Below are 27,099 nucleotides of genomic sequence, written 5' to 3' on the forward strand. Positions count from 1 at the left end.
TTCATTCTTGGGATGGATTGCATTTATTGTCCATCCCTAAATGCCTTTGAGAAGGTGGTGGTGAGCCACCAACTTGAACCGCTGCAGTTCATCGGGTTCAAGTAAACTGACAGTGCTGTCATGGACGGAGTTCCAGGATTTTGACTCAGCAACAGTAAAGGAATGGCGATATATTTCCAAGTCAGGATGGTGAATGGCTTGGAGGGGAACTTGCAGGTGGTGATGTTCTCATGCATCTGCTGTCCTTGTCCTTCTAGATGGTAGAGGTTGCAGGTTTGGAAGGTGCAGTTGAAGGAGCCTTGGCAGGTTGTTGCAATGGATCTTGTAGATGGTACATACGGCTGCCACTGTGCTTCGGTGGTGGAGGGAATGAGTGTTTAAGGTAGTGGTTGGCATGACTTTCAACTGGGCTGCTTTGTTTTGGATGGCTGTGAGTTTTCTGAGTGTTGCTAGAGCTGCACTCATCCAGGCAAGTGGAGAGTATTCCATCACACTCCCGACTTGTGTCTTGTAGAGGGTGGACAGGCTTTGAGGAGTCATTGGCCTCCAACAACCACAACCATCCTCCTTTGTGCTAGGTATGACCCCAACCAGTGGAGAGTTTTCCCCCGATTCCCAAAAAGTGCAATTTTAAAAGGGTTCCTTGATGCCACATTCGGTCAAATGTTCACCTCACCTCTTGAGTTCAGCTCTTTTGTCCATGTTTGGACTAAGATGAGGAGCGGGTAGGATGAGGGGGGGCATGGTGGGGGGGCGGGGCTGAGCGGGAGTAGGAAAGTAGGAGTAGGAAAGAGATCATTAGGGGGTGAGATGGGGAGGGGCAGATGGGGAGGGCGAGATCGGGAGGAGGGTTGGATGGGAGAGGGGTTGGATAGTGAGATGGGGAGGAGGCGATGGGGAGGGGGGAGATGGGGAGGGAGAGGGAAATATGGGGAGGGGGCTAGATGAGGATGAGGTTGAATGGTGAGGGGAGATGGGGAGGGGATAGGGCTGGATGGGGATGGGGTTGGATGGTGAGAGGGAGAAGGGGAGGGGGTGAGATCGGGAGGGGAAATGGAAAGGGGGCTGGATGTGTTTGGGGCTGGATGGTGAGATGGAGAGGAGGAGATGGGGAGAGGGTGTTTGGGGAGGGGGAGATGGTTTGTATGGTGGGATGGGGAGGGGGTGATGGGGAGAGGTGTTGAATGGTGAGGTGGGGAAGGGGGTGTTTCGATGTTGGGATGGGGAAAGGACAAGAAGGGGTGAGATGGGATGTGGGTTAGTTGGGGAGGGGGAGATGAGGAATGAGGGGGCAGGGAGATGAGGAATGAGGGGGCAGGATATCAGGAATGGGAGTGTGGTGACCTGCAGAGGATGGAGGGGTCAAGACCTTATGCTGGATGCATGGGTCTACACCATGTGGGGCTTGCTATGGGCCAGAGGCGGGGCTTCTGTGGGCGGAGCACTGAGGAGGTAGGGGTCTATCTGGGTTGGAGGGTCCTCTGGTAGGGCGGGGATCTGACTATGGGAGGTGGGGCAATGAGAGGCGGGGCTCTTTTTGGGTGGGCGGAGCCCTATCCGGGTGCGCGTAGCCCTGTCTCGGCTGGGCGTGTCCCTGTCTCCGGGCGAACGGGGCCCATTCTCAGGCTGGGCGGGGCCCTGTCCCAGCTGGGCGGGATCTTGTTGCCAGTTGGGCGGGGCCCTCCGAGTGAGCCGTATCAATTCGCGGGGCGGGGCTGGGCGGGGCGGGGCCCTGTCTCCGGGTGGGCGGGGCCCTGTCTCCGGGTGGGCGGGGCCCTGTCTCCGGGTGGGCGGGGCCCTGTCCCCGGGTGGGCGGGGCCCTGTCTCCGGGTGGCTCGGCGGCTCCAGTTGTCTCTCGCTTGTCTCGCCCTCTCCCTGTGTGTCGGGCCTGAGCCGGCTCTCTCTCCTTCTCCGCAATGCCGGCTCTGTGAGGATCTGAAACTACAGGATGTACAGCAGCGGAGAGCTGGTCACTGACTTTCTCCGATACAAACTGTCCCAGAGAGGCCACAGCTGGAGCCGGCTGTGTGAGCAGAATGGAGCGGCGGGCCTGGGCCCTCAGCCTGAGCAGGGAGAAGCTGATTTGAGCTGCAGGCCCGAGGCTGAGCGAGCCTGCCAGGCTCTGCGGGACGCCGCCGAGGAGTTTGAGCTGCGCTACCGCAGGGCCTTCAGCGACCTGTCAGCCCAGCTCCGGGTTACCCCGGACACGGCCTACCGGCGCTTCGAGCAGGTGGTAGGCGAGCTGTTCCGGGATGGAGTGAACTGGGGCCGCCTGGTGGCTTTCTTCTGTTTCGGGGCCGCTTTGAGTGTGGAGAGCGCCGAGAAGGAGATGGGCGCCCTGGTGCCTCGTATCGCCGACTGGATGAGCACCTACCTGGAGAGTAACCTGGAGCCCTGGATCCGGCAGCACGGGGGCTGGGTAAGACTCAACCCGACTTTCATTCAGCACCACCTCTGGAACCCCGGTGACACCCTGCCCCCACCCCCGGTGACACCCTGCCCCCACCCCCGGTGACACCCTGCCCCCACCCCCGGTGACACCCTGCCCCCACCCCCGGTGACACCCTGCCCCCACCCCCGGTGACACCCTGCCCCCACCCCCGGTGACACCCTGCCCCCACCCCCGGTGACACCCTGCCCCCACCCCCGGTGACACCCCCCCCCAACTCGGTGACAACCCCCGCCCTCGGTGACAAACACCCCCCCCCTCCGGTGACACCCGTCCGTGTCTCCCCCCCCCCCCCCCCCGGTGACACCCGTCCGCATCCCCCCCGGTGACACCCGTCCGCATCCCCCCGTGACACCCGTCCGCGTCCCCCCCGTGACACCCGTCCGCGTCCCCCCCGTGACACCCGTCCGCGTCCCCCCCGTGACACCCGTCCGCGTCCCCCCCGTGACACCCGTCCGCGTCCCCCCCGTGACACCCGTCCGCGTCCCCCCCGTGACACCCGTCCGCGTCCCCCCCGTGACACCCGTCCGCGTCCCCCCCGTGACACCCGTCCGCGTCCCCCCCGTGACACCCGTCCGCGTCCCCCCCGTGACACCCGTCCGCGTCCCCCCCGTGACACCCGTCCGCGTCCCCCCCGTGACACCCGTCCGCGTCCCCCCCGTGACACCCGTCCGCGTCCCCCCCGTGACACCCGTCCGCGTCCCCCCCGTGACACCCGTCCGCGTCCCCCCCGTGACACCCGTCCGCGTCCCCCCCGTGACACCCGTCCGCGTCCCTCCCGTGACACCCGTCCGCGTCCCCCCGTGACACCCGTCCGCGTCCCCCCCGTGACACCCGTCCGCGTCCCCCCGTGACACCCGTCCGCGTCCCCCCCGTGACACCCGTCCGCGTCCCCCCCGTGACACCCGTCCGCGTCCCCCCCGTGACACCCGTCCGCGTCCCCCCCGTGACACCCGTCCGCGTCCCCCCCGTGACACCCGTCCGCGTCCCCCCCGTGACACCCGTCCGCGTCCCCCCCGTGACACCCGTCCGCGTCCCCCCCGTGACACCCGTCCGCGTCCCCCCCGTGACACCCGTCCGCGTCCCCCCCGTGACACCCGTCCGCGTCCCCCCCGTGACACCCGTCCGCGTCCCCCCCGTGACACCCGTCCGCGTCCCCCCCGTGACACCCGTCCGCGTCCCCCCCGTGACACCCGTCCGCGTCCCCCCCGTGACACCCGTCCGCGTCCCCCCGTGACACCCGTCCGCGTCCCCCCCGTGACACCCGTCCGCGTCCCCCCCGTGACACCCGTCCGCGTCCCCCCCGTGACACCCGTCCGCGTCCCCCCCGTGACACCCGTCCGCGTCCCCCCCGTGACACCCGTCCGCATCTCCCCACCCCGTGACACCCGTCCGCGGCCCCCCCAGTGACCCCTGTCTCCCTCCCGCACCGTCTGCTGTGATCCTCCCCCACTCCTTCCCCCTCCCCCTCCCCCACTCCTTCCCCCTCCTCCACTCCTTCCCCCTCCCCCTCACCCACCCCCCTCCCCTCCCCTTCCCCTCCCCCTCCCCTTCCCCTCCCCCTCCCCTTCCCCCACCCCATCCCCTTCCCCCACCCCATCCCCTTCCCCCACCCCATCCCCTTCCCTGGTCCCCTGTCACCCCCCTCCCCACCGCGTTCACCTCGGCCCTGTGACTCTCCTCTCTCCCCTCCGACCCCGTGGCCCTCCCTCACCGATACAGTGGGCCTCCCCAGCGCCCCCCCTCCATATGCATTCTTAACCATTTTATTTGCCTGTTCTGTTTTTCGGGATTTCTGGACATGCACTCTAACTTCCCTCTGTTCCTATACATTTCTCAACATTTGTCCATTTGTTATTCCCTTGTCTTGCTTGCCCTCCCAAAATGTTTTGCCTCATACTTCTCCAGATTGAGTTCTGTTTGCCCACCTGACCAGCCCATTGGTATCCATTGAAAAGCTACATCCTACAGGCCAAGAGATGGAAAATGGGAGCTCTCTTGCTAGCACCGGAGTGATGAGCTGAATGGTCTTCTGTGCTATAAATTTCTATAATTCCATCACTTTCTATCAGAAAGATGGACTTTATTTCTGTCAGGCCTGTCACAACCTCAGGGTGTCCCTAACCACTTCTCAGTCAATGAAGCATTTTTGAACTGGAGTCACTGTAATATAGGTAATGTATCAGCAGTTTGAGTCATCTGGGAATTAAAGGGATGCCTAGTCAATCTTAATGTAGTCCCTGAGACTAGAGTACAGTACACACCTCTGCAGACCTGAATACAAAAGCCTTGCTCGACGTTGTCTCATGCGTTTGTATTGCTGTTTGGCCTGGAGTCGGGAGGAGGGCTAGGACAGGGTGTTTAACGATGGAAATAATTGATGTAATTTAAAATGTGCATGTTATTATAGTCCACGTCTCTTTGTTAATCACTTGTACGCGGCAGCTGACTGGTGACATGGAACTGTGAAATTTTCTGTAAGACCCTGTGACTACTGTGTAGTTTTGAACATCGGAATTTCTATCACCTTCACTCCCTTCTGAGAAGCTGAGAAGACAAGCTGGAAATTTGCCATTATACCACCCTGTAACAGTCTGTGACAGGGTGGGTTAGACTTGGACTGGGTAATGTTGGTGTTGACATTAGCTATATTCATTGCCTTAGTGCCAGGAGCAACAATTAGTGGGCTTCAAATTGCAAATAGCCTTGCCATGTGTTATTTTTAATTGCCTACGTCTGTAATCGCCAGTGCTATAAGACTTTGGAGCAGAAGTAGGCTATTCGACCCATCGAGGATGCTCCGCAATTCGATGAGATCATGGCTGATCTGATAATCCTCAACTCCACTTTCCTGTCATTTCCCCATAACCCTTACTGATTAAAAATCTGTCTATCTCAGCCTTGGATATATTTAACGACCCAGCCTCTACAGCCTGCTGCAGTAAAGAATTCCACAGATGGACTACCCTCTGAGGGAAGAAATTCCTCCTCATCTCTGTCTTAAGTGGGCAACCCCTTACTCTGAGATTATGCCCTCTGGTCCTAGACACTCCCACAAGGGGAAACAACCTCTCAGCATCTACCTTGTCAAGCCCCCTAAGAATCTTGTGTTTCAATAAGGTTGCCTCTCATTCTTCTAAACTCCAATGAATATAGGCCTAACCTACTCAACCTCTCCTCATAAGAAAATCCCTCCATACCTGGGATCAACCTAGTGAGCCTTCTCTGGACTGCCTCCAATGTGAGTATATCTTTCCTTGGATAAGGGGACCAAAACTGTTCACAGTATTCTATGTGTGGTCTAACTGGTGCCTTGTATAGTTTTAGCAAGACTTCCCTATTTTTATACTCCATTCCCTTTGAAATAAAGGCCAACATTCCATTTGCCTTCCCTATTACCTGTTGAACTTGTATGTTAGCTTTTTGGGATTCATGCAGGAGGACTCCCAAATCCCTCTGTGCTGCAGCTTCCTGCAGTCTCTCCATTTAAATAATATTCAGCTCCTCTATTCTTCCTGCCAAAATGCATAGCCCCTCTTAATCTGTCTATATCCCTCTGTAGACTTTGTGCCATCCTCACCACTTGCCTTCCCACCTATTTTTGTGTCTTCCACAAACTTGGCAATAGTACATTCACCTCCCTCATCTAAGTCATTAATATATATTGTAAATAATTGTGGCCCCAGCACTGATCCCTGTGGCACTCCACTAATTACAGGTTGCCACCCTGAAAATGCCCCCCTTATCCCAACTTTGTCTCCTATTAGTTAGCCAATCCTCATCCATGCTAATATACTATCCCCAACACCATGGACTTTTATTAAGTAGCCTTACGTGTGTGCCTTATCGAAGGCCTTTTGGAAATCCAGTTATATTACATCTATGGTTCTCCTTTATCTATCCTGCTTGTTACCTCAAAGAATTCTAATAAATTTGTCAGGCATGATTTCCCGTTCATGAAGCTATGCTGACTCTACTTGATTACATTATGCATTTTTAAATGCCCTGCTATTACATCCTTTATAATAGACGCTAACATTTTCCCAATGACAGATGTTAAGCTAACTAGCCAATAGTTACCTGTTTTTTGTCTCCCTCCCTTTTTGAATAAGGGTGTTACATTTGCAGTTTTCTGATCTTCTGGGACTTTTCCAGAACCTAAGGATTCTTGGACGATTACTATCCACTATCTGTGTAGCTACTGCGCATCCACTATCTCTGTAGCTATTTTAATATCCTAGGATGCAACCCATCAGGTCCAGGGGACTTATCGGCCTTTAGCACCATGAGTTTCCCTAGTACTTTTTCCCCATGATAATTGTATTTATTTCCTAGCCCCCCCCCACTTTTGCCCCTTGATTATTTAGTATTTTTGAATGCAATTAGTGTCTTCTACCATGAAGACTGATGCAAAGTATTTATTCAACTCCTCTGCCATTTACTGGTTCCCCATTATTATTTCCCCAGCCTCACTCTGTAAGGGGCCTATGTTCACTTTGGCCCTTCTCTTCCTTTTTATATATTTAAAAAAGCTCTCATAGTCGGTTTTTATATCACTTGCTAGTTTACCCTCAAAGTTTATTTTCTCCCTCTTTATTTTTTTTGGTGATCTTTTGTTGGTTTTTAAAACTTTCCCAATCCTCCGGCTAACCATTAATCTTTGCTACATTGTATGTTTTTTCTTTCAATTTGACACTACCCTTAACTTCGTTGGTAACGATGGTTGGTTTATCCCCTTCCTAGAATCCTTCTTCCTCGCTGGTATATATCTTTGTTGTGAGTCATGAACTATTTTCTTAAACGTCTGCCATTGTTCATCAACTATCTTTTCTGCTAAACTCCTTTCCCAGTCCATTCCAGCCAACTCTGCCTCATTCCTTTGTAATTACCCTTATTTAAGTTTAGCACAGTTGTTTCCAACCCAAGTTTCTCATGCTCAAACTGAATGTTAATTTCTACCATGTTATGAGCACCGTTTCCTTTTATATTCAGATCATTTATTAAACCTGCCTTATTACACATTACCAGATCCAGTTTGCTCATCCTCCCTGCAGTCCCCACTCTCATCCACACAGCTTGCAAGAACCTCGTCACTGTTGGACAGTTGCAGGGGCCGAGGCTCCTCAAACGCTACTCCCTGGGTCCCCATACCTGCTTCACTTGCAGTCACACCTTCCTGTCCCTGCTCACAGACCAAATTTGAATCACCTAATCTAAGGGGTGTGAACGCCTCCTGGAGCAAAGTGTTCAGGCAACTTTCCCCCTCCCTGATGTGACACAATGTCTGCAACTCAGACTCCAGCTCCTTAACTCAGATCTGAAGTTCCTTGAGCTGCAAACACTTACTACAGATGTGTTCACCCTGGATCGTCTTGGTGCCCGGCAGCCCCACAGGCTGCAGCAGCAACACGTCACCTGTCCTGCAATCACTATCATATTTTATTTAATTACTTTAGTATCCCCACTCTTTTTTCTTTATTGTAATTTTTTGACAATAAACCAGTTCGATTTTATACTTAACAAGCTATTTTTAAGAAAAAGAGAAAAAATGAAAAAGACTAGAGACCTAAACACAAACTAAAGGCCTTACTTTTACTTTAAAGACTATAAATACTCACCAATCCTACTTAACAACCAGCTGCTCACCGCGCTCTTTTATGTTCTCTCGCCTCTCCGCGCTCTTTAATGGTCTCTCATCGTCTCACTGTTAATGGCCCCGCTGTTCCTCTCGCGCTTTCACTGTTAATGGCCCCGCTGCTCCTCTTGCTCTTGCACTGTTAATGGCCCTGTTGCTTCTCTCACTGTTAATGGCCCTGCTGCTCCTCTCGCTTTCTCACTGTTAATGGGCCTGTTGCTTCTCTCATTGTTAATGGCCCTGCTGCTTCTCGCACACTCACTGTTATTGGCCCCACTGCTTCTCGTACTCTCCTGCTGTTATTGGCCCCTCTGCTTCTTTCTCACACTCGCTGTTAATCGCCCTGCTGCTCCTCTCGCTGTTAATGGCCCCATTGTTCCTCTCACTCTCTTGCTGTTAATGACCCCATTGTTCCTCTCACTCTCTCGCTGTTAATGGCCCTGCTGCTACTCGCACATTCTCACTGTTAAAGGCCACGCTGCTCCTCTCACTCTTCCCATGGCATAACAAAACTCAAGATCCAGACAAATCCTAGGTTTTAAGAACAAAATGTTTAATTGTAACTGCTGGGTATCTGTCACGGTTCATGTCCGTACAATGATCAAATTGCCTACTCGCCCACTGAAATCAGCACCTTCATTTCTACTTAAGTCAGTGTATGTTGGACTAGAAGTAACCTAAATTATGTAAAAAGGATGGTGTACACCCCTTCAACAAAACTTTTATATGGTGCCTTTGCCATAACAGAATGTGCCACGGCACTTCACACCAGCATTTCAAGCAATATTTGACTAAAGCCACTTATTAGGACAGGTCAAAGAAGTAGATTTAAGCAGTGTCTTAAAGTTGGATAGAGAGGCTGAAATGTTTTTTTATTCATTCATGGGATGTGAGCGTCACTGGCTAAGCCAGCACTTCAAGCCCAATTAGAGATGGGCAATAAAGTGGTGGTGAGTTACAAACACTGTGCTGTTAGGGAAGGAGTTCCATAATTTTGACCCAGCAACAGAGAAGGGATGGCGATACAGTTCCAAGTCAGGATGGTGTGTGTGACTTGGAGAGAAACTTGCAGGTAATGTTGTTCCCATATGTCTGCTGCTCTTGTCCTTCTAGTGGGTAAAGGTTGTAGGTTTGGAAGGTGATGTCTAAGGAGCCTTGGTGGGTTAATACAATGCATCTTGTAGATGGTACACACTGCTGCAACTGTGTGTTGGTGGTGGAGCGAGTGAATGTTTAAGGTGGTGGATGTTTAAGGGGTGCCCAACAAGTGGACTGCCATGCCTTAGATGGTGTTGACCTTCTTGAGTGTTACTGGAGCTGTACTCATCCAGGCAAGTGGAGAATATTTCCTCATCCTGGTGGCAGGTTTTGGGGAGTCGGGAGGTGAGCTACTCGCTGCAGGAAAGGAACTCCAGAGCTTGGGGCCTCAGCAGCTGACAGCACGGTCACTGACGGCAAACTGATGAGAATCAGGAATGTGCAAGAGCCCTGAATTGGAGAAGTGCTGAGATATTCAGAAGAACCTGTATGGGTCAGGGAACACAGGTGTGATGGGTAAATGGAAATTGGTGCTTATCCATACCCAGGCTTTTATGGACTGGCACAAGCTTTCAGATTTACACAGTTGCTTTTAGTACCTTTCTGCTGCATGGAGAAGGAGGTGTCACTCTGTTTGTTTTCCACTTCAGAATGTAATTGAAGGATCACTTGAGTAATGCAAACAGTTAGATACCCTGTGTCCCAAGGAACAGCCTAGACCGGAAACATCAACTTCTGTTTCATCCACAGCTGCTGCTGCTGCCTGACCTGGGTATTTGCTGTTGTTTCAGTTTTAATTGTTAAATATTGTCTGTCCATTTCTTGTGTTTTGTATATGTCTGGAAGTTGTAAACGGGCAGTTTAGATGATGTAAATCAAGTGAGGGAAGAGCAAAAAACTCTTCAGATTAGTTGCACCTAACAGCATGAACTTTACCCTTTATTGCCTCATCACTTGAGTCCCTGATTAGATGAGTTGAGCATCCCTCACAATACAAACTGCACTGGGAGGAAAAGGTTTGATTGGTTAGGTGACCTTTCTTGCTTAACACTGCTTTACAAATTAGAGATGATGAAATCGAGCAGTGTTATGCAGAACTAGATAATATGAAGCAGAAGAAATGAGCATTTTAAGATACTGCACCATTACTCAGCTGATCAACCACTTTATTTGCATTTCTGATACCCTCCCCACTTGGCTATTCTGATTCTGTGTAATGAATTGCTCAGTTATTTTCAACACTCCTGATGGCAAGACTCCGTTCACTGATGTTTGAAGTGTATCAGTTCTATAATTTTTGCACTTTCAATGATTCAATACAACTGTGACTGATATCTATTTGTTCCCCCCCTCCCCTACATACCCACTGTGGTGGAACTACTTTCTGCTGCTGCCCTTCGCACCCTGCTTTACTATTTGATGTAACCTACACCCAAAGAGTATTTTAATCATACATTTTATTTTGTTTTGTTGAGACTGGTATCATGAGTGCAGCTTTTGAATGCCAATGCCCCTGTTTAGCTGCACAAAGCTACCAGCCATCAGCTTACTTCTCCCCTGTCATTCACATAGCACTGACTCGAAAACAAGCAGCAAACAGCTGCTACCTTTCTAATAATGCAAAACTACACTCGGTATTACTTACAAATTCAGTACAAAGTCTCCCTACTCATGACTGTGATTGTGGCAGTTTTACACTTTCCACGATTGCATGGGCAGTGGAATACCAGGTATATCATGGTACCACAAATGGACACCTGGTAACCAGGTTCTTTACCAATACAGGAAGCAATCAAGCAGCTGTGTATCCTTTGGCGCCTCAAGGCTAATAGCTTAATGGAAACTTGAGGGTTCTTGGCAGCCTTAAGGATCTTACCAGTTTGGTTGTTCTGAGAGTTATAATGAGCTGGGATGTATTAATCTTGAGCTGCTGAAAGTTAGGGATGCTGATTTTGGAAATTTAATGCTCTTGCACATTTATCATAGTTCTGAGCATTCCCACATCAGATAGATTGCAGGTTAGGGACAAGTTAAACCTTCTGCTACACTGGCCAAGTGTATTTAACCTCAGCATGAGAGGAGCAGCTTCTGTTCTAGTGTGGACCAGTTCAGTACAACGAGCAAAAAAGTTGACTCCCCCTAACAGGAGGTCACCACCAAGACACACATAGCCCAATCAAGCTGATAAGTGAAAATTGCAAATAAAAGTAAATCATAATCTGGATTATTTTATTATTGATACAGCTAACATCCTTCAGTGCTCACTGGTCGCAGATGGTCTCATACATGTCTGGCACCTTATGATCCCTCTCCAAGGCTGTATGAAGAGATGGGAGCAGTCGGACTGATCTTCCTCATAAATATTTAGCAGCTTTTTGTGCAGAAAGCACTGTACTTGTTTTCCACAGCACTGTTATTATAGTCTTGAGAGTGTGTGTTTGGTAGTTTAGGACCAATTATGGGCAATTTTATGCTGTGCATTTGTGGCCACTCAATGGAGTTTAGCATGCTACAAATTCACTTCTACAAAAAGACAAAGGTTTTGTCCATGGCCTGGGTTTGATTCAGTTAGGTGAGCAGTTGTGTTAATTGCCTAGAATATCCCTTTCTCTTATAGTGAAGGACACTGAGCGTAGCCTTTCTAATATAAGTATCAATATTAGTTCCTTTGCCTCAATGCCAAGTGAACAAACATTAAGAAACAGGATATTGGCATTGCTTTTTCCCACTGCTGTTTGTTGCTGCATAGACTAATTAAGACCCAAATTTACTTTTAAACTATTGCCAGTTCCACAGAAATGCGATATTTTAAAAGTTTTCAACTGAAATAAATTCCAACATTAGTGGTAATACCCAGTTGCCAGAATTAGTGTTATTGTAATTGTCCAATGAAATATATGCTTTTTACATGTTTGAAAATGTTTCCCTCCTAGCACACTCTTAATTATGCTTTTACTTTGCACCATTATTGTTATTGTTTTAATTAACTTAATTCAACTCTTTTAAAATTCTCACTCTTGATTTCAAATCCCTCCATGGCCTGGCCTCTCCCTATCTCTAATCTCGTCCAATCCCATGACCCTCTGTTCTCCTCTAATTCTTCCCTTTGGCTCACTGTCAAACAATGTTCCTGTAATGGGCCTGGCACGTTTCATTACGTTAAAGGCGCTATATAAACATAAGCTGGTGGTATTTAATTTTTGCTAACTAATTCAGGAACTTGCTTGATGCATGATATGTTTGAACCAATCCCTAAGTCATCTTGGGCAGTCCCTTGGGATCAAGGATGACTTGTTTCCATTCCTGTTCAATGGGATCTGAGCTGGCTGATAAGTTATCTACAGACTCTGCCATATGTGAGGCAGGTGGTGCTTGAAGAGCCAGGTAGATGAGGTGTTTAGAGGTTTCTGTGCTCTCCCCAACTCCTCAACTTCACTTCTATTCTCCTGATGAAGACTCACAAGAGCACAAGAAATAGGAGAGGTGTAGACCATATGCCCGTCCAGCCTGCTCCTCCATTCAATACGATCATAGCTGATGTTGGGCTTCAACTCCACTTTCCTGGTCGTTCCCCATACCTCTTGATTCCCTGAGAGACCAAAATAACAACATGTTTGGTGCCTTCCCAAAGGAGTCTTCTCCGTTTTGGTTGGTCAAAGGCCAGGGCCTCCCATGAGTTGGCGGGGATGTTTGACCTCTTCAGGGATGCTTTGAGGATAATCCTAAAATGTTTCCACCAACCTCCTGGGAGCCTCCTTCCATGATAGAGTTCCAAATGGGGCAGTTGCTGTGGGAATCTGCTGTCAGGCATATGAATGACATGTACCACCCAGCGGAACTGTTTTTGAGTGATCAGTGCCTTGATGCTGGGTAAGTTGGTTTGGGAGAGGACACTGTTGTTGAACTGTCTTTCCTGCCACTGGATTTGAAGAATTTGGCGAAGCTGCCGCTGGTGGTGCTTCTCCAGTGCTTTGAGGTATCTGCTGTAGGTTATTCAAGTCTTTGAACACGAGGATCACTGCCGCCTGGAAAACCGTGACCTTAGTCTTGGGTTTGAGATCCTGGTCCTCAAATACTCTCTCCCTCAGTTGACCGAAGGCTGAGCTGGCACCTTGGAGGTGATAATGAATGTCATCATCTATGTTTGCCTTCGTTGAGAGAAGGCTCCTAAGATACAGAAAATGGTCCACGTTTTTTCAAATTCTGCTGTTGACCTTATCATCAGGGGAAGATGTTTTGCTGTGGGAGCTGTTTCGAAAAGAATCTTAGTTTTCCGGGTGTTTAGTGAAAGGACTATTTTCTCATATGCTCCATAAAAGGAGTCAGTAGTGACCTGGAGCTCAGTTTCTGAATGAATGTGTGCACACAAGCATCGTCTACATACTGAACCTTTATTACTGAGGTTGAAGTGGTTTTAGTTTTGGAGTGAAGGCAATGTATGTTGAACAGTTTCCCCGCCTTTACTGTAGATTATCTCCATGCCTGTGGGTAATTTGTTAGAGGTGAGGTGCAGGACTGCAGTGAGGAAAATGGAGAAGAGAGTTGGTGCAGTGACACAGCCTTGTTTGACTCCAGTCTTCACTGAGATAGGGTCTGTGGTGGTTCTGTTGGTGAGGATCATAGCTTGCATGTCAGAGGATGGTGGCAAATTTCTGAGGCAGCCAAATCTGAGGAGGATACTCCATAAAACTTTGCAGTTGGCAGTCAAAGGCTCTTGTGGGGTCAAAAAAGGCACTGTTCCTTGCATTTTTCTTAGGTTTGCCTAAATAAATATTGCCTCTTAGCTCAGTTTCACATGACACAATCCCTCAGCAGCACAAGAAGTTGAGCATTGGCAAAGTGAATGAAACTGAAATGTGTGGTTTGTATTAGAGCCTTTAGGCTCTGAGGAGATTGTTTTTGACTCATTGAGCATAAAGTCCCATTGCTATGATCCTCACTCTGTTACTGCAGCTCTACGTGAGCCGGGTTGCAGAGACTGTTTCTGTACACTTAACTGCAGCTAGGCATTAATACGACATGTTTAGTTAACTGTTCCAGGGTGCTGCACAAAAATCATAGAATGGTTACAGTACAGGAGGCAGCTATTTGGGCCGTCATATCTGTGTCAGCTTTCTGAGAGAGCAACTTGACTGGTCCCAAACTCTGCCTTTTCCTCATAGCCCTGCAAATCTTTTCTCTTCAGATAATTATCCAATTCCCTTCGAAATCCTTGATTGAACCTGCCTCCACCACAATCTCAGGCAGTGCATTCAGACCCTAACCACTCATTGTATAAAGAAGTTTTTCCTCCTGTCACCTTTTGTCTAATCACTTTAAATTGGTGTCCTTTGCTTCTTGGCTGTTCAGCCAATGGGAGCAGTTTCCCCCTATTTGCTCTGCCCAGAACTCTCATGATTTTCAACACCTCTGTCAGATCTCTGATCAAGAGAGCGGGCATTTGGCCTTCCCCAGTAGGAATTGGGTAAAGCTAAGGGCAAGTGGCTAAAGACATGGATGAAAGAAAAGATTTTGTGATGCTTCTGAAGATAGAGTTTAGGACAAGAATTGAAAAAAGTAGGACTTTGATGACTGGAGGCTTTATCAGTGATGGTAGAATTATGGGGAGGGGAATTCCAAACCCAGACCACAAGAGCAGAGGTATGGTGGGTGTAACAATGGAAGAATTTGGGGCAAATGTGGTGTTTATCAAATCAACACATTGGCGGGGTAGTTGATAAAGGCAGGGTTGCAAGGTGATCTGGTTTTGCTGCAGGAAGGGAAATGAGAAACAGAATTCTAGATTAGGAGGATGGAGCTTGATAGGAGATTACAGGAAAAGTCGAGCCTGAAGGTGACCGAGGTGTTAATGTGTATTTTGGCGGGAAAATGGGGAATATTACGGAGTTGGAAATGTGAAACAAAAATAGCTGGAAAAACTCGGCAGGTCTGACAGCATCTGCGGAGAGGAATATAGTTAACGTTTCGAGTCTGTATGACCCTTCATCAGAACGCAAAAAAAAAAAAGAAATGTGATCTTGGTGCTCGACTGGCTATGAGGTTTGTAGCTTACCTAAGGATTGAATAGAACATCAAGGATGCTAGCTATTGGGTTAGTCTGAGTAGGTAGCTGAGGAACCAAGCCAGGTTTCTTTGGTTTTAGCACAAAATAATTCTGTTTCATCCAATTCTTCCAAGTTAACAGATGGTCGGATAGCACAGTGACTCTTATGGGGACAAGGGTGATAGTGAGGTAAGGATGGACGTTGTCAGTATACATTTGGAAGTTGATCCCAGGCTTATTGCTATTGTTGCTGTTGCAAGGGTTGGGGTGGTTAGTACTGGTGAGATGTGGGGGGGCTGATGATGGTGACCTGAAGGACGTGATCGGGAATCTATTGTATACTATGTTGGGGACAGGTGGGAATGGAACCATCAAAAGTAGAAGAGGATGAATGGAGTGGTCAACCTTATTGGAAGTTGCAGAGAAGATAAGGAGGATCAATAAGTCATGGGCATAATCACAGAATATCTTTGAGCTGAGCAATATTGGTGCTGTGGCCTGGATGTAAGCCAGGTGGATGGGGAGTCGGACCGAGTTATTGGGGAAGTGGAGTTGAATGGCAATCTGAGAGGAAAAGGAGGCTATATATGGGGCATAAGTATGAGTGGGCAGGTGCATTTTTAATGTGGTCATGATGATGGTGGTAGCAACATTGCCTAAAGCAGAATGTCAAATACTCGTGACATTGTAGTTGCGAAATGCGAAGTACAAAGTTTGAAAATGATCGGAACTTTGGGTGAATCAGAGTTCAGTACACATTCTTAGATAAATGAGGAAACCACATAAATACTGATGGTGAAAATGTTCTGGTTGAGTGGATGCATTTTTTGGGGAAATAATTAACTAAATAGCACATAATCTGCACTTCCCTCCTGTTATATGGATTTTTCTTAATGTTAGACAGCTGAGTTATTGTATTGCCACCAACCTGTACATGAGGTTGTATTGCCACTGTTTCCCTCTCCACTAGTGGAGTTAAATGAACTGGATTGTCACAGCCTTATCCTAGCACCACATCACAGACTCCTCCCCTCATGTGTGAGATGTGTTCATGTGCAATGTCAGACTGATTTGTTAATAGGAATATTCCTCTCCCTGGCATTTATTTTCTGCTTAAAGTCTTTGACATTCCACTGAGTGAGGCTGGCATGAGTCAGGTTCTGCCTGGCATTTACAATCATTATGTTTGTGTAGTTCAGGGTCATAGATGCGTTCCAGTATCTGCAGTTTAGGTGTTTGTTATATGCAAGGTTGGTTTCTTTGTGGCAGCCAATTTGTGCACAACAGGATTCCACTAACAGTAATGTGATAGATGACCAAGTACTCTGTTAGTGATGTTGGTTAAGGGATAACTGTTGGACCAAGATACTAGGGAAAGCTCCCCTGCTCTTCAAATTAGTGCCCTGGAGACATTTATGAGAGCTTCAAGGGCAGGTGGGGCCTCAGTTTAATGTTTCAATCAAAGGACAGCACCTCTTCAGTGCAGCACCCCCTCAGTAATGCACTGGGATGTTGGCCTAGATCTTGTACTTGAGCCTCATGAGTGTTACTTGAATCCACAACTGCCTGACTCCAGCGAGAGAGCTTCCACCAAGCCATGGCTGACATGCTAAAATGCTAGACCTAGATAGCCCAGGTGATTACAACTTATATTAAATACGTCGAGTCCTGCTGTTACCCTGGCTGTGGAATTCTGCTTGTACACAGTATTTTAAGTATGGTTAATCAGTGATTGGACTGATATTTCTGAATCATTTTGAGAAATCCCTCCCTCCCTCATTAATCCAGGAAGTTATCCCCAACTTTTCTTTTACTGCAGCAACATGAGGTTCCAGTGTATGAGGCACCAATCTTGGTGATAGCCATTTCCTGTAGTGTTCTGGTCTGCTTTCTGTACCAGAATATTTCCACATTTCTTTGTTCATGTGATTCACATGATTCATGAATACCCTGCTGCAGATCTGGTCACAATGTTAAATCATGTCATCAAGCATCAATATTAATTGCAAAGTTGGTGGATCATCTGATGAAATGGGAGGCGATGAGCAAGCATTAATGCAGCAGTAGATTCAGCAATTGCAGAGTTGAAGTTTAATGAAAGAGGCTACATCTCATCCTCGCACATTGTACTGTTAGCCTTGATCTAACTGGTTAGCAGAACCGTCTCGATGGGTGGAGTTACCTCCTGTTCCTATAGTGTACTAGCCGTATGGCTAATGTACCATTGTATTCCAGTAACTAGCACTGAGAGTTTGATTGCACGAGTTCAGGAAAACATCACTCATACCTTAACACTTGTATTACACACTTTGCACAGAGCACCTCAGACTGGTTTACAAAGGAAACAGGCGAGCAAGATAACGATGTAGTTTAGAGATAGAGGCTGGGACTGAGAACTGAAAGTAATGACTCAAACTAGGTTTGGAGGCATCTTGCTGGGGCATATGGAATGATTGGAAATTAGGGAGGATAGGGATCACAGGGCAAAGTTCTGGGTTAGCTCTAGATAGGGATGGCCGAGTCAGAGTAATTGAAATTGATCTGCGTTTTTGACAGTAGAATGAATGGGTACTGTGCTGAAGATGAACAAGAAAATAAGTACAATGGACTGCAAGTAGAATATATTAACCTTTCACTTAGCCCAGGAGTGGGAAAGCTTCATCTACATTTAATGATCAAAAGTGAATTTGCATTTATTTAGCATTGTATCACAACCTGTAAACATCTCAAAACACTTCAGAATCTTCAGAACCAATGATTCATTTTTTTGAAGGGCATTCACTGTTATTTTAGGCGAACACAGCAGCCAGTTTGTGCACCTTGCTGTTAACAAGATTGATGTTGATTAAGTGAGGGAACAGTTAACACCATTTACACCTTTAATGTTGAGTCGAACAACCAGATGAGGCTTTGATGTAACAGCATCTATGACAGCGCAGCAGCAGCCCCTCAGTCCTGCATTGAAATGTAAGCCTAGGTTATGTACTCCAGGCCACTGTGAGGATTGAGCAGTCAGCTTTCTGAGTTGAGGGGCAAATGCATCTAACTGAGCCAAGCTGACACTTAACCCTTACAGATATGCTGTTAGAATTTCTTACTTATTTCTATCAGCATTACTGCATCCAACAGCCTCACACTAAAGGTCATGTAGCATTGCTGAACCATCCCATGAGGTATATCTCAAAATAAGATTGGAGCAGTAAAGGACTGGTGACAGAAAACTTGCATTTTGGCTTTCCATTTATTATAGAAAGTGAAACATCCTAACAGAAACGGACATGAGGGGTCTCTCTGTGCCTTGGTTTATTCAGGCTTCACCATCATAGTTCTGAACTATTTGTTTGAGACATTGGCCATCTTTTGGCCCACTATATGTGAGAGGCAAGAGTCATTGCTGCTTTTAAAACACTTTTGGCCCAGTGATGTTGTGTGAGGCTTTTCTGTGACAAGAACTGGAATTACAATAGTTGTCAGGGATGTGGTGTGAAGAATTAAAGGAACGCGTTTATTTAGTTGTGTTACAGAACTGCCAGACTGTCTGCCATTGCATCAAGTCAATCTAATTGTTAGGCTCAGTCTCCCTCTGTGTTTGCCCATTTTTCTTTCACTCAGTGACTGTCTCTATCCGATATGCATCACAAGTGAACCACACAAATGTGAAGCCTTTAAAGATTTCAAATCCCAGACCTATGTCTGATTTAAAAGCTGCATCAACTAGTTGTATGCACTCCGTTACTTGGAAGACTGAGCGTTCAGCTCTCACCGTGGACATGAGAACATAGCCTAGGGCTAGGCTGACGTTTCAGTGCAGTAGTTAAGACAAAACAAAAACAAAAATACCTGGAAAAACTCAGCAGGTCTGACAGCATCTGCGGAGAGGAACACAGTTAACGTTTCGAGTCCGTCATGACTGAGTCATACGGACTCGAAACGTTAACTGTGTTCCTCTCCGCAGATGCTGTCAGACCTGCTGAGTTTTTCCAGGTATTTTTGTTTTTGTTTTGGATTTCCAGCATCCGCAGTTTTTTGCCTTTATCTCAGTAGTTAAGACAAGCTGCCTGGCTGTCCGAGATGGGGTTTCATTTCAGTGTTCTAGGTGGTTTTCTCTGATGAAGCTATTTTGTGTGATGTCTCTTGGGTATGACAACAGCAAATAAGAAAACTATTGCAATTCAGGCATTTCCTGTACAGAATAGTGAGGTTTTGAAGGGCTTACAGTTTGAGTCAGTGCAGTTTGGAACCAGGATATTTCAGCTGGAGTCATTACGGATCCACAGTGAAGTATGCAGGGGGGTGAGGAGGGTGGGCGGAGGCATGGGGGGAGTGGAATGATGGAGTCATTATAGATCAGAGTGATTTATTTTGTGGGGGAGCTCAGATCAATGATTGGAGATTTGAGGGGATGGGCTCAGTATTGATTTGCAGAGAGATATTTGGCAGGTGCCAGATGTCAGTTGGGATTAGTAGTGGGATTTTTGGGGTTGGGGGGAAGAGAGAGATTGGATAGAATCCACATAGAAGTTTGTATAGCTCACTGCTGTTCTTTGAGAGAGAATTCTTCCTTCACTGTTTTGGGTGTGTCCTGATTCTACTGAAAAGGCAGTAGGAAATGCCTGAAGGTTCCTTGATAACCAGAGAAATATTTGTATGCCGCTCGCCTGATTTGAGTGATAAAATGTTCCAGGAAAGGTTGTTTGTCAGAGCAGTGTAACCAGTATCAGACCTGAAACAGGTCACCTACCATCAAGTGTTCACCCAGCTCTCACTCGTTGTTATCAGTTTCCTGCAGATTGCTCTGCTGGCTCAGATACGACATGCCTATTGCTCTGCAGGATAGTCCAAGGAGGACGACTGCAGCACAACACATTAGTCCCTCTTGACAATTGATCTTGTCCCACTGGCTTGCCAGTAGTGTGCTCTCTGACACTGGCGAGTGTCTTCTGTTCAATGGGGGATCAAACAGCACCTCTGCTCAGTGATGTTCACTTTATGTAGGATAACCCAGTTCAGACAAAACGTTATCGATCTTCTCTCCCCACAGATGTGTCTGACTCAGGATTTCCAACATGTTTTTATTTCACTTTCTATAGGATAACTGTTTAAAAAAACAACTTTTGTGGAAGATGTGGGATGACAGTGGAGAAACGGTAGACATGGTGGAGAGGGAGCCACGCAAGTAAGCTTAGGCCAGAGACTGGGAGTTGACCAAGCTGGCCAGCCAGAAGGGAATTGGTTGCAACATTTTGTCTTGAGCTTAGAAACAAAAATATGAAGGCTCCCCTGATTGTTCAGCAAGTTAACCCAACGATAGCTGCTGCACCAAGAAGATCACACCATCAGTCCCTGTCTGTGCTGCATTAGACAATTTATAGCATGTGAGCGGCTTGTTGGTAGTGCGGTGTGCATGCGCGCGGTCAGTGTTGGTAGTGCAATGTGTGCAGTGTGCACGCGTGCGGTCAGTGTTGGTAGTGCAGTGTGTGCAGTGTGCATGCGCGCGGTCAGTGTTGGTAGTGCAGTGTGCATGTGCGCGGTCAGTGTTGGTAGTACAGTGTGCATGCGCGCGGTCAGTGTTGGTAGTGCAGTGTGCATGCGCGCGGTCAGTGTTGGTAGTGCAGTGTGCATGCGCGCGGTCAGTGTTGGTAGTGCAGTGTGAATGCGCGCGGTCAGTGTTGGTAGTGCATGCTACAAACAATTATTCGGGATAGAATTAATAGTCACATGGAAAAATGTGGATTGATTCGGAAGAATCAGCATGGATTTGTTAAAGGAAAATCATGCCTAACTAACTTGGAGTTTTTTGAAGAGGTAACAGATGGTTGATGAGGGCAAGGCCTTTGATGTGTTGTATATGGACTTCTAAAAGGCATTGAATACAGTGCCACACAACAGACTTGAGGAAAGTTATAGGTCATGGAATAAAAGGGACAGTGGCAACGTGGATACAAAATTGGCTGAGGGATAAGAAGCAACGAGTGACGGTTAATGGGTATTTTTCAAGCTGGAAGAAGGTTTGTAGTGGAGTCCCCCTGGGGTTGGTATTGGGACCTTGCTTTTCCTAATATATATAAATGATCTAGGTCTAGGTGTTCAGGGTACAATTTCAAAGTTTGTGGATGGCACAAAACTTGGGAGAATTGTAAACTGTGAGGAGGACAGTGTAGAACTTCAAAAGGTACTATTCTAAATGGTGTGCAGGAGCAGAGAGACCTGGGTGTACATGTACATAAGTCATTAAAGGTGGCAGGACAGGTAGAGAGAGCTGTTTCTAAAGCATTCAGTATTCTAGGCTTCATTAATAGGGGCATAGAGTACAAGTGCGGGGAAGGTATGATGAACTTATATAAAACACTGATTAGACCTCAGCTGGAATATTGTGTACAGTTCTGGCCGCCAAACTATAGGAAGTGAACAAATTAGAGAGAGTGCAGAAGAGATTTATGAGAATGGTTCCAGGGATGAAACATTTCAGTTATGAGGAAATATTGGAGAAGTTGGGACTGTTTTCCTTGGAGAGGAGAAGGTTATGAGGAGACTCGATAGAAGTTTTCAAAATCATGAGAGGCCTGGACAGAGTAGATAGGGAGAAACTTTTCCAACTTGTAAACCAATTGAGAAGCAGAGGGCACAGTTTTGAAGTGTTTTGCAAAAGAAGCAAATGCGAGGTGAGAAAAAACTTTTTCACACAGCGAGTAGTTAGGGTTTGGAATGCACTGCCTGGAATTGTGGTAGAGGCAGGTTCGATTGAGGCATTCAAGAGGGCATCGGATGATTATTTAAATAGAAACAACGTGCAGGGTTACGGGGAAAAGGCAGGAGATTGGCACGAAGTTAAAATGCTCAGAGAACCAGTGCAGACAAGATGGGTTGAATGGCCTCCTTCTACACTGTAACAATTCTGTGATTCTGTGCAGTGTGGGTGCTCAGTCAGTGTTGGTAGTGTGGTGTGTTTGCACGCGGTCAGTGTTGGTAGTGCAGTATGTGCGTGCGTGCGCGGTCCGTGAAGGTAGTGCAGTGTGTGTGTTCATCTCTGTTTGGTTTGCAGCGTGGTATCAGGTGTTCCTTGCTGGTGATTTCTTGTGAGATATGTAAAATCTGAGCATGTTGTGCATTGCTTCTGGAAGCTTGTCTATGTTTTGATTGCTGTTGTCGAACCAGTCTTGGTGCTTCCATTTAACAAATCCTACGAGCTCAGATGCCGTGCTGTAAGTAATATCCTTTAACTTTTTCCAAAAATCTTCAGTGGCAAATTGTACTTTTGGATACCAGCATTTCCTGTGGCTAGGTTGTCTTCATTCTTGTCTCTTGATCATGCCTTTAAGAACAGTTACATCAAGCTTCCTTTGTGACTTGACTCTGTGCTGAAGCACCTTAGATTTTATCCTCAAAGGCGCAATGATCCTGAGAAACCAATGGTCAGACTGACGTTCTGCACCTGTAAGGGAGCGGGTAGAGCGCACGTGCTTGAGATTTCACTTGTCATAAAATAATGTAGTCCAACATGTGCCGATGTTTGGAACTGAGGTGCATCCATGTTGTGTTTGCTGGAAGGCTGTTTGTAATGGTTAGGCCAAACTCATTGCACTCAGAGAAGGAGTTGGCCATTGGAGTCTGCTCTGCCAATATTGTCGTGTCCAAGTGCCCCTTTCCACGTATTACAGTCTGTGTCCACTCAGGCATTGAAATCATCAAGAATAATGAGTTTGTCCTGGTAGGGCGGTACTCTAATTATTGTGCTGAGGTCATCATAGAATGCTGCTTTGACCTCATATGTATGTGTCATTGTTGGAGTATAGGTGCTAATGGGTGTTGCATGCTGATTACTGGCATGACTTAAACCAAGAACCATGAGTCGATCACTGGTTCCCATAGAAAGTGAGTCAAGCTTGCATGCCAGTCCAGAGTGCAAATTTATTACTGAGACATCAATAGTATAATAACAATGATGGTTGTACAATAGACTAATACAACTGGGTTTCCTGAACACCTAGATGATCAAACTTGGCCTCGGGGGATGTTGGATGTACCATGAGTTCTGAGCTCAAAAAGACTGTCTCCTGCTCTATTGTGTACTCATTCTTTGTGAATTATATTCCAAGATACCCAGAATGTACATTGAAATGAGCTCCTTTTTGCCTGACCTTCAAACTTGACACAATGGACGTCTTGATAGTTTAACTGTTAAGCGGTTAACATTACAAAGGGAACAGGATGACCTAGACAATCCCAGATAGTTAAGTGCTACTGTTTAAGTGCTTCCATTATTCTGGTCAACACCGATAGCCTGACGTGGGATGTAGCCAACATGTCTTTTAGTTGCTGTTTCCATTGTTCTGACTAACCTCCATGTTAACACAATCCAAATTCTGATTTGATGGGACTCTAGCAAATTCAAAATGTACTATTGGTATCTTCCTGTGACCCATCTCAGTTAGAAATAAGTTTTAGCCAGAAAGTAATGGTGTGGTTAATGAGAGTTTAGTATGCAACCCAGGTGATCTCTGGTGCAGTATGCCTTAATTAAAAGGTTAGGTGCAGGTTCTAAATCATTGAGAGCCTCAGTCTGCCCTTGTCACATGAACACACATTAGAAGTGCTGAGAGATGACCCAAGCCACAACAGACAGAGCCTCACACGGTGTAACTTCAGTAGTGGAGCATCACTGTATGTAGCCAAGTCTGCTGTTTATGGTCATTTACTCGAGCTCTTTCACTGCAGTTTGAATTTCATTTTAATGTATAAAAATGATTCGCATTTGGTAGACTTGACAGTGCCATGACTCATTCCACGCAGAGGCTCGGTTGTAGCAACTGTTTTAGAGCAATTTCCCCATGAGAATTTTGCCAGGTTTCTCCTCTTTAGCCTCTTGTGGCTGAACAAACCAACTCTCTGGACTACAATTCCACAGCTGTTTGCAGCCTCCGTATGTCAACTAAGTGCAGCTAGAGAGAGTGTTGCCTGCTAATTTGACTGGAGGGGTATCACAGCCTAGCTTGATCCTGTCTTTGCCTGATGTGCGTTTTTAAAAAAAATTCCAGAATAGGTGACTGGACCGTAATGGGACCCACTGTCCAAGCCCAGTGGCACCGAGGCTAATAATGGGCTAGGGAGGAATATGTTAGTTGTAGTAGTTTTGGTACCAGAATAGCAACTGTACTATAGACCCTGTACTACTCAGACCCTACCATGATACCATGTTGTAATACTGAATTCAATAAATTTGTGGGGTGGCGTATGAAAAGTTACTGTGAAAAGCTGCTGGATTGTTGTTAAAATCTAACTAGCTGACTAATGTTCTTCATGGACCCTACCTGCTGTGTGCTACACGTGGTTCCAATCCCACACTGCATGGATGGCTCCTAATCCCCTCTGAATTGGCCTAGCATGCTTAGTTATTTCTCAGGAGACAGGCAATAAATACAACTTTACTAGCATCACCCATCTTCCGTGGGCAAGTTAATTAAAACTGTCGAGTTCTCACTGTTGCTGTGGCTGTGATTGGCTAATCTATCACAGATCAGGGATTGAATCTGGCGACCTTGCCTTCTAGATGGTTTAGACAGGGATTTTGCCATGATTATCAGGAATGCGACCATGGTAAGATTTGAAACTGTGAATCATGGAATTGTTGAGCTTGGACTGGTATCAAATGCACTATGTACTGGTGACTAACTTGTGCTGTTGTCTTCTTTTCCCAGGACGCCTTTGTGGCACTGTATGGCAATAATGCTGCTGCTCGTAATCGTCAGTTGCAGGACTCAGTCGTGAAATGGTTTATGGCATTAATGGCTGTGGGTGCAACGCTGGCCATCGCTGCATACCTGGCCCGGAGAAGGTAACAGCAGTGAGACTGCACTAAGAAGCAAGCCTTGGTCAACAGCCACTGGATTGGAAGATTACCTTATCAGACTGGCATGACCGTGAAAGCTGCACCAATAGATCTCAGCTTATTCCTTGTGTTGGAACTTATCTCTCAGCTATTTGTACATTACGTATTGTGTATGTGTACTCAGTTTACAAATATAAAGCATTCAGGCTGGCGCTGTGACAGAAATGGAAATTATCTACAAGTAAATCAACTATGTCAGTTAGGAAAGCTAATTTTTTATTCAGGAATATTAAACCTGGAGTGGAGGCGTTGACCAGCAGCTTATACAGTGAAGATCTCTGTTCAGTGACTGCTCTTTGCTGATTGTCAAGAGTCCAAAATACAGGGCTGATCTCCCTCTGTGGTGTTAATTTTGAGACGCATCCTATCTGATGTGACTTAGTAGAATGGGAGCCAGGCTGCACAGGAAGGAAATCGCGTCACTAGGATTCTAAAGTGGTGGGTTCCAGAGGCCTGGGAGAAAGCTGCTGCTTGTTCTTGGGATGCCAATCGCCTGATACAGCTCGAAATCAAAGGAAGTGGTGGCCAGCATCCTCAATGTAAAAACCGCACCCTCTACCAGAAGCTGCTGGGATAACATAAGCAATGGAGCAGAGGTTTCTTTTAACTGAAGGCTGACTTTGACGTTTTATTTATGCCAAATTTAAAATTTTGTCATCTGCTGGAGTTGTGATGTGGTGTTTGAATGAGGCAACCACACCTAGTGTTGGCATCACACCAGTGCCATTCAAAGCCTGTCTTTGATGGGATGTCTGTTTTCTTAGGGCAGTCTTGCTGATTCTCATGAAGGGATAATGAAGGAGAATTTAGGTTAGCTGTCCTGGGTGACCGCAAGTTGAAGCTCCCGCTGCCCCTCAGCAGGAGCGAAAGCAGGGTTTTGACCATTTTGGCAAGATGGCATGATTATTTGTGAAAGATTGTGTGGAGTGCGGGTCCCCACATTTCTTTAATGCGTCAGATTTATTTTAAAAGGGTCTTCAGCTGTAACGCATGGTTGCTAAAGGTGTGACCACTGGTCACTATTATTCACTGTAACCATTCCATGTTAGTTTGCTGCTCGCACGACATCAGAAGCGAACCTATTTTACACAATGTCTTAAGATTTAAATTAAAATGACTTGTTTTTAAACACTAAAACAATGCCTTCTGATTTTTTTCCACCCTTCACTGATGCTGTGTTGGTAGATAATCTGATTGAAAAAGCATCTGAAACAAGCCACATTGCAGCAGGTTGCACTGGGTCGTGATCAGGAGTGTCTGCTTTTCTGAGGCCCATTGCAGCAGCCTATCTTATCCCCATTTCATGAATCTCAATGATGCAACGTAGAAAGAGGTCATTTGGTCACATGTGACAGCTCTTTGAAATTTAATTAGTTCCATTCCTCAGCTCGTTCCCTGCACCCCTGCAAACTTTCACACTTAGACTTCAGGTTCTCTTTTGAAAGTTACTATTGAATCTGCTTCCTCCACCCTTTCAGTCAGTGCATTTCAGATCACAGCAACTCACTGTGAATATTTTTTCTCTTGATACATCTAATTCTTTTGCCAATTACCTGAGATCAACTGATTTAGTCCACATTAGGGATTGAGCCTAGGCATCACTGCTTTCTTGAGTTCATACAACAGTGGGTGGCACCTTGTTTGATTAGCAGAGATTGGTATTGAGGAACATGCCCTCAGCTTGAATTCCTGTCCACATTTTGGTTCTGCATGGTATAAATGAACAGCGCTATATGGTTAGGCTTTGATCCCAGTAGATTGTAAATGCTGAGCTTTCAAATTCAGAGGTGTTTTCCCTTGGCCTGGGTACAGAGAAATAAATTCCAATAGTCGCACTTCAAGGAAAGGATTCCACCTAATACAAAAGCAAAATACTGCAGGTGCTAGAAATTTGAAATAAAAACAAAATGTTGGAATAGTGTCATTTGTGAAGAGAAATTGTTCTGATGAAGGATCAACCACCAGAAATGTTAACTCTGTTTCTCTCTCCACAGATGCTGCTGCAAACCTGCTGAGAGTTCCAGCATTTTTGGTTTTTAGTCCTTCTA

At 46.7% G+C, this 27,099-nt stretch overlaps 2 protein-coding genes across 2 annotated transcripts in view; both read left to right on the forward strand.

Moving 5' to 3' along the window:
• Positions 1-27,099, forward strand: part of eapp (e2f-associated phosphoprotein) — a 503,058-nt gene that overhangs the window by 149,313 nt on the left and 326,646 nt on the right. The window lies entirely within an intron of this gene.
• On the forward strand, positions 1,807-26,191 carry bcl2l1 (BCL2 like 1). Its single transcript, XM_078555513.1, has 2 exons — positions 1,807-2,419; positions 24,861-26,191. The coding sequence occupies exons 1-2, from the start codon at positions 1,949-1,951 to the stop codon at positions 24,999-25,001; spliced, it is 612 nt and encodes a 203-aa protein (XP_078411639.1). The 5' UTR covers positions 1,807-1,948; the 3' UTR covers positions 25,002-26,191.

Source organism: Cetorhinus maximus, chromosome 13 (assembly GCF_964194155.1).
Source record: "Cetorhinus maximus chromosome 13, sCetMax3.hap1.1, whole genome shotgun sequence".
Taxonomy (NCBI): domain Eukaryota; kingdom Metazoa; phylum Chordata; class Chondrichthyes; order Lamniformes; family Cetorhinidae; genus Cetorhinus; species Cetorhinus maximus.

Coding starts and splice junctions, on each gene's coding strand:
- bcl2l1 (XM_078555513.1), top strand. CDS start 1,949: ATGTACAGCAGCGGAGAGCTGGTCACTGACTTTCTCCGATACAAACTG. Junction 2,420..24,860: donor TCCGGCAGCACGGGGGCTGG/GTAAGACTCAAC, acceptor TTCTTTTCCCAG/GACGCCTTTGTGGCACTGTA.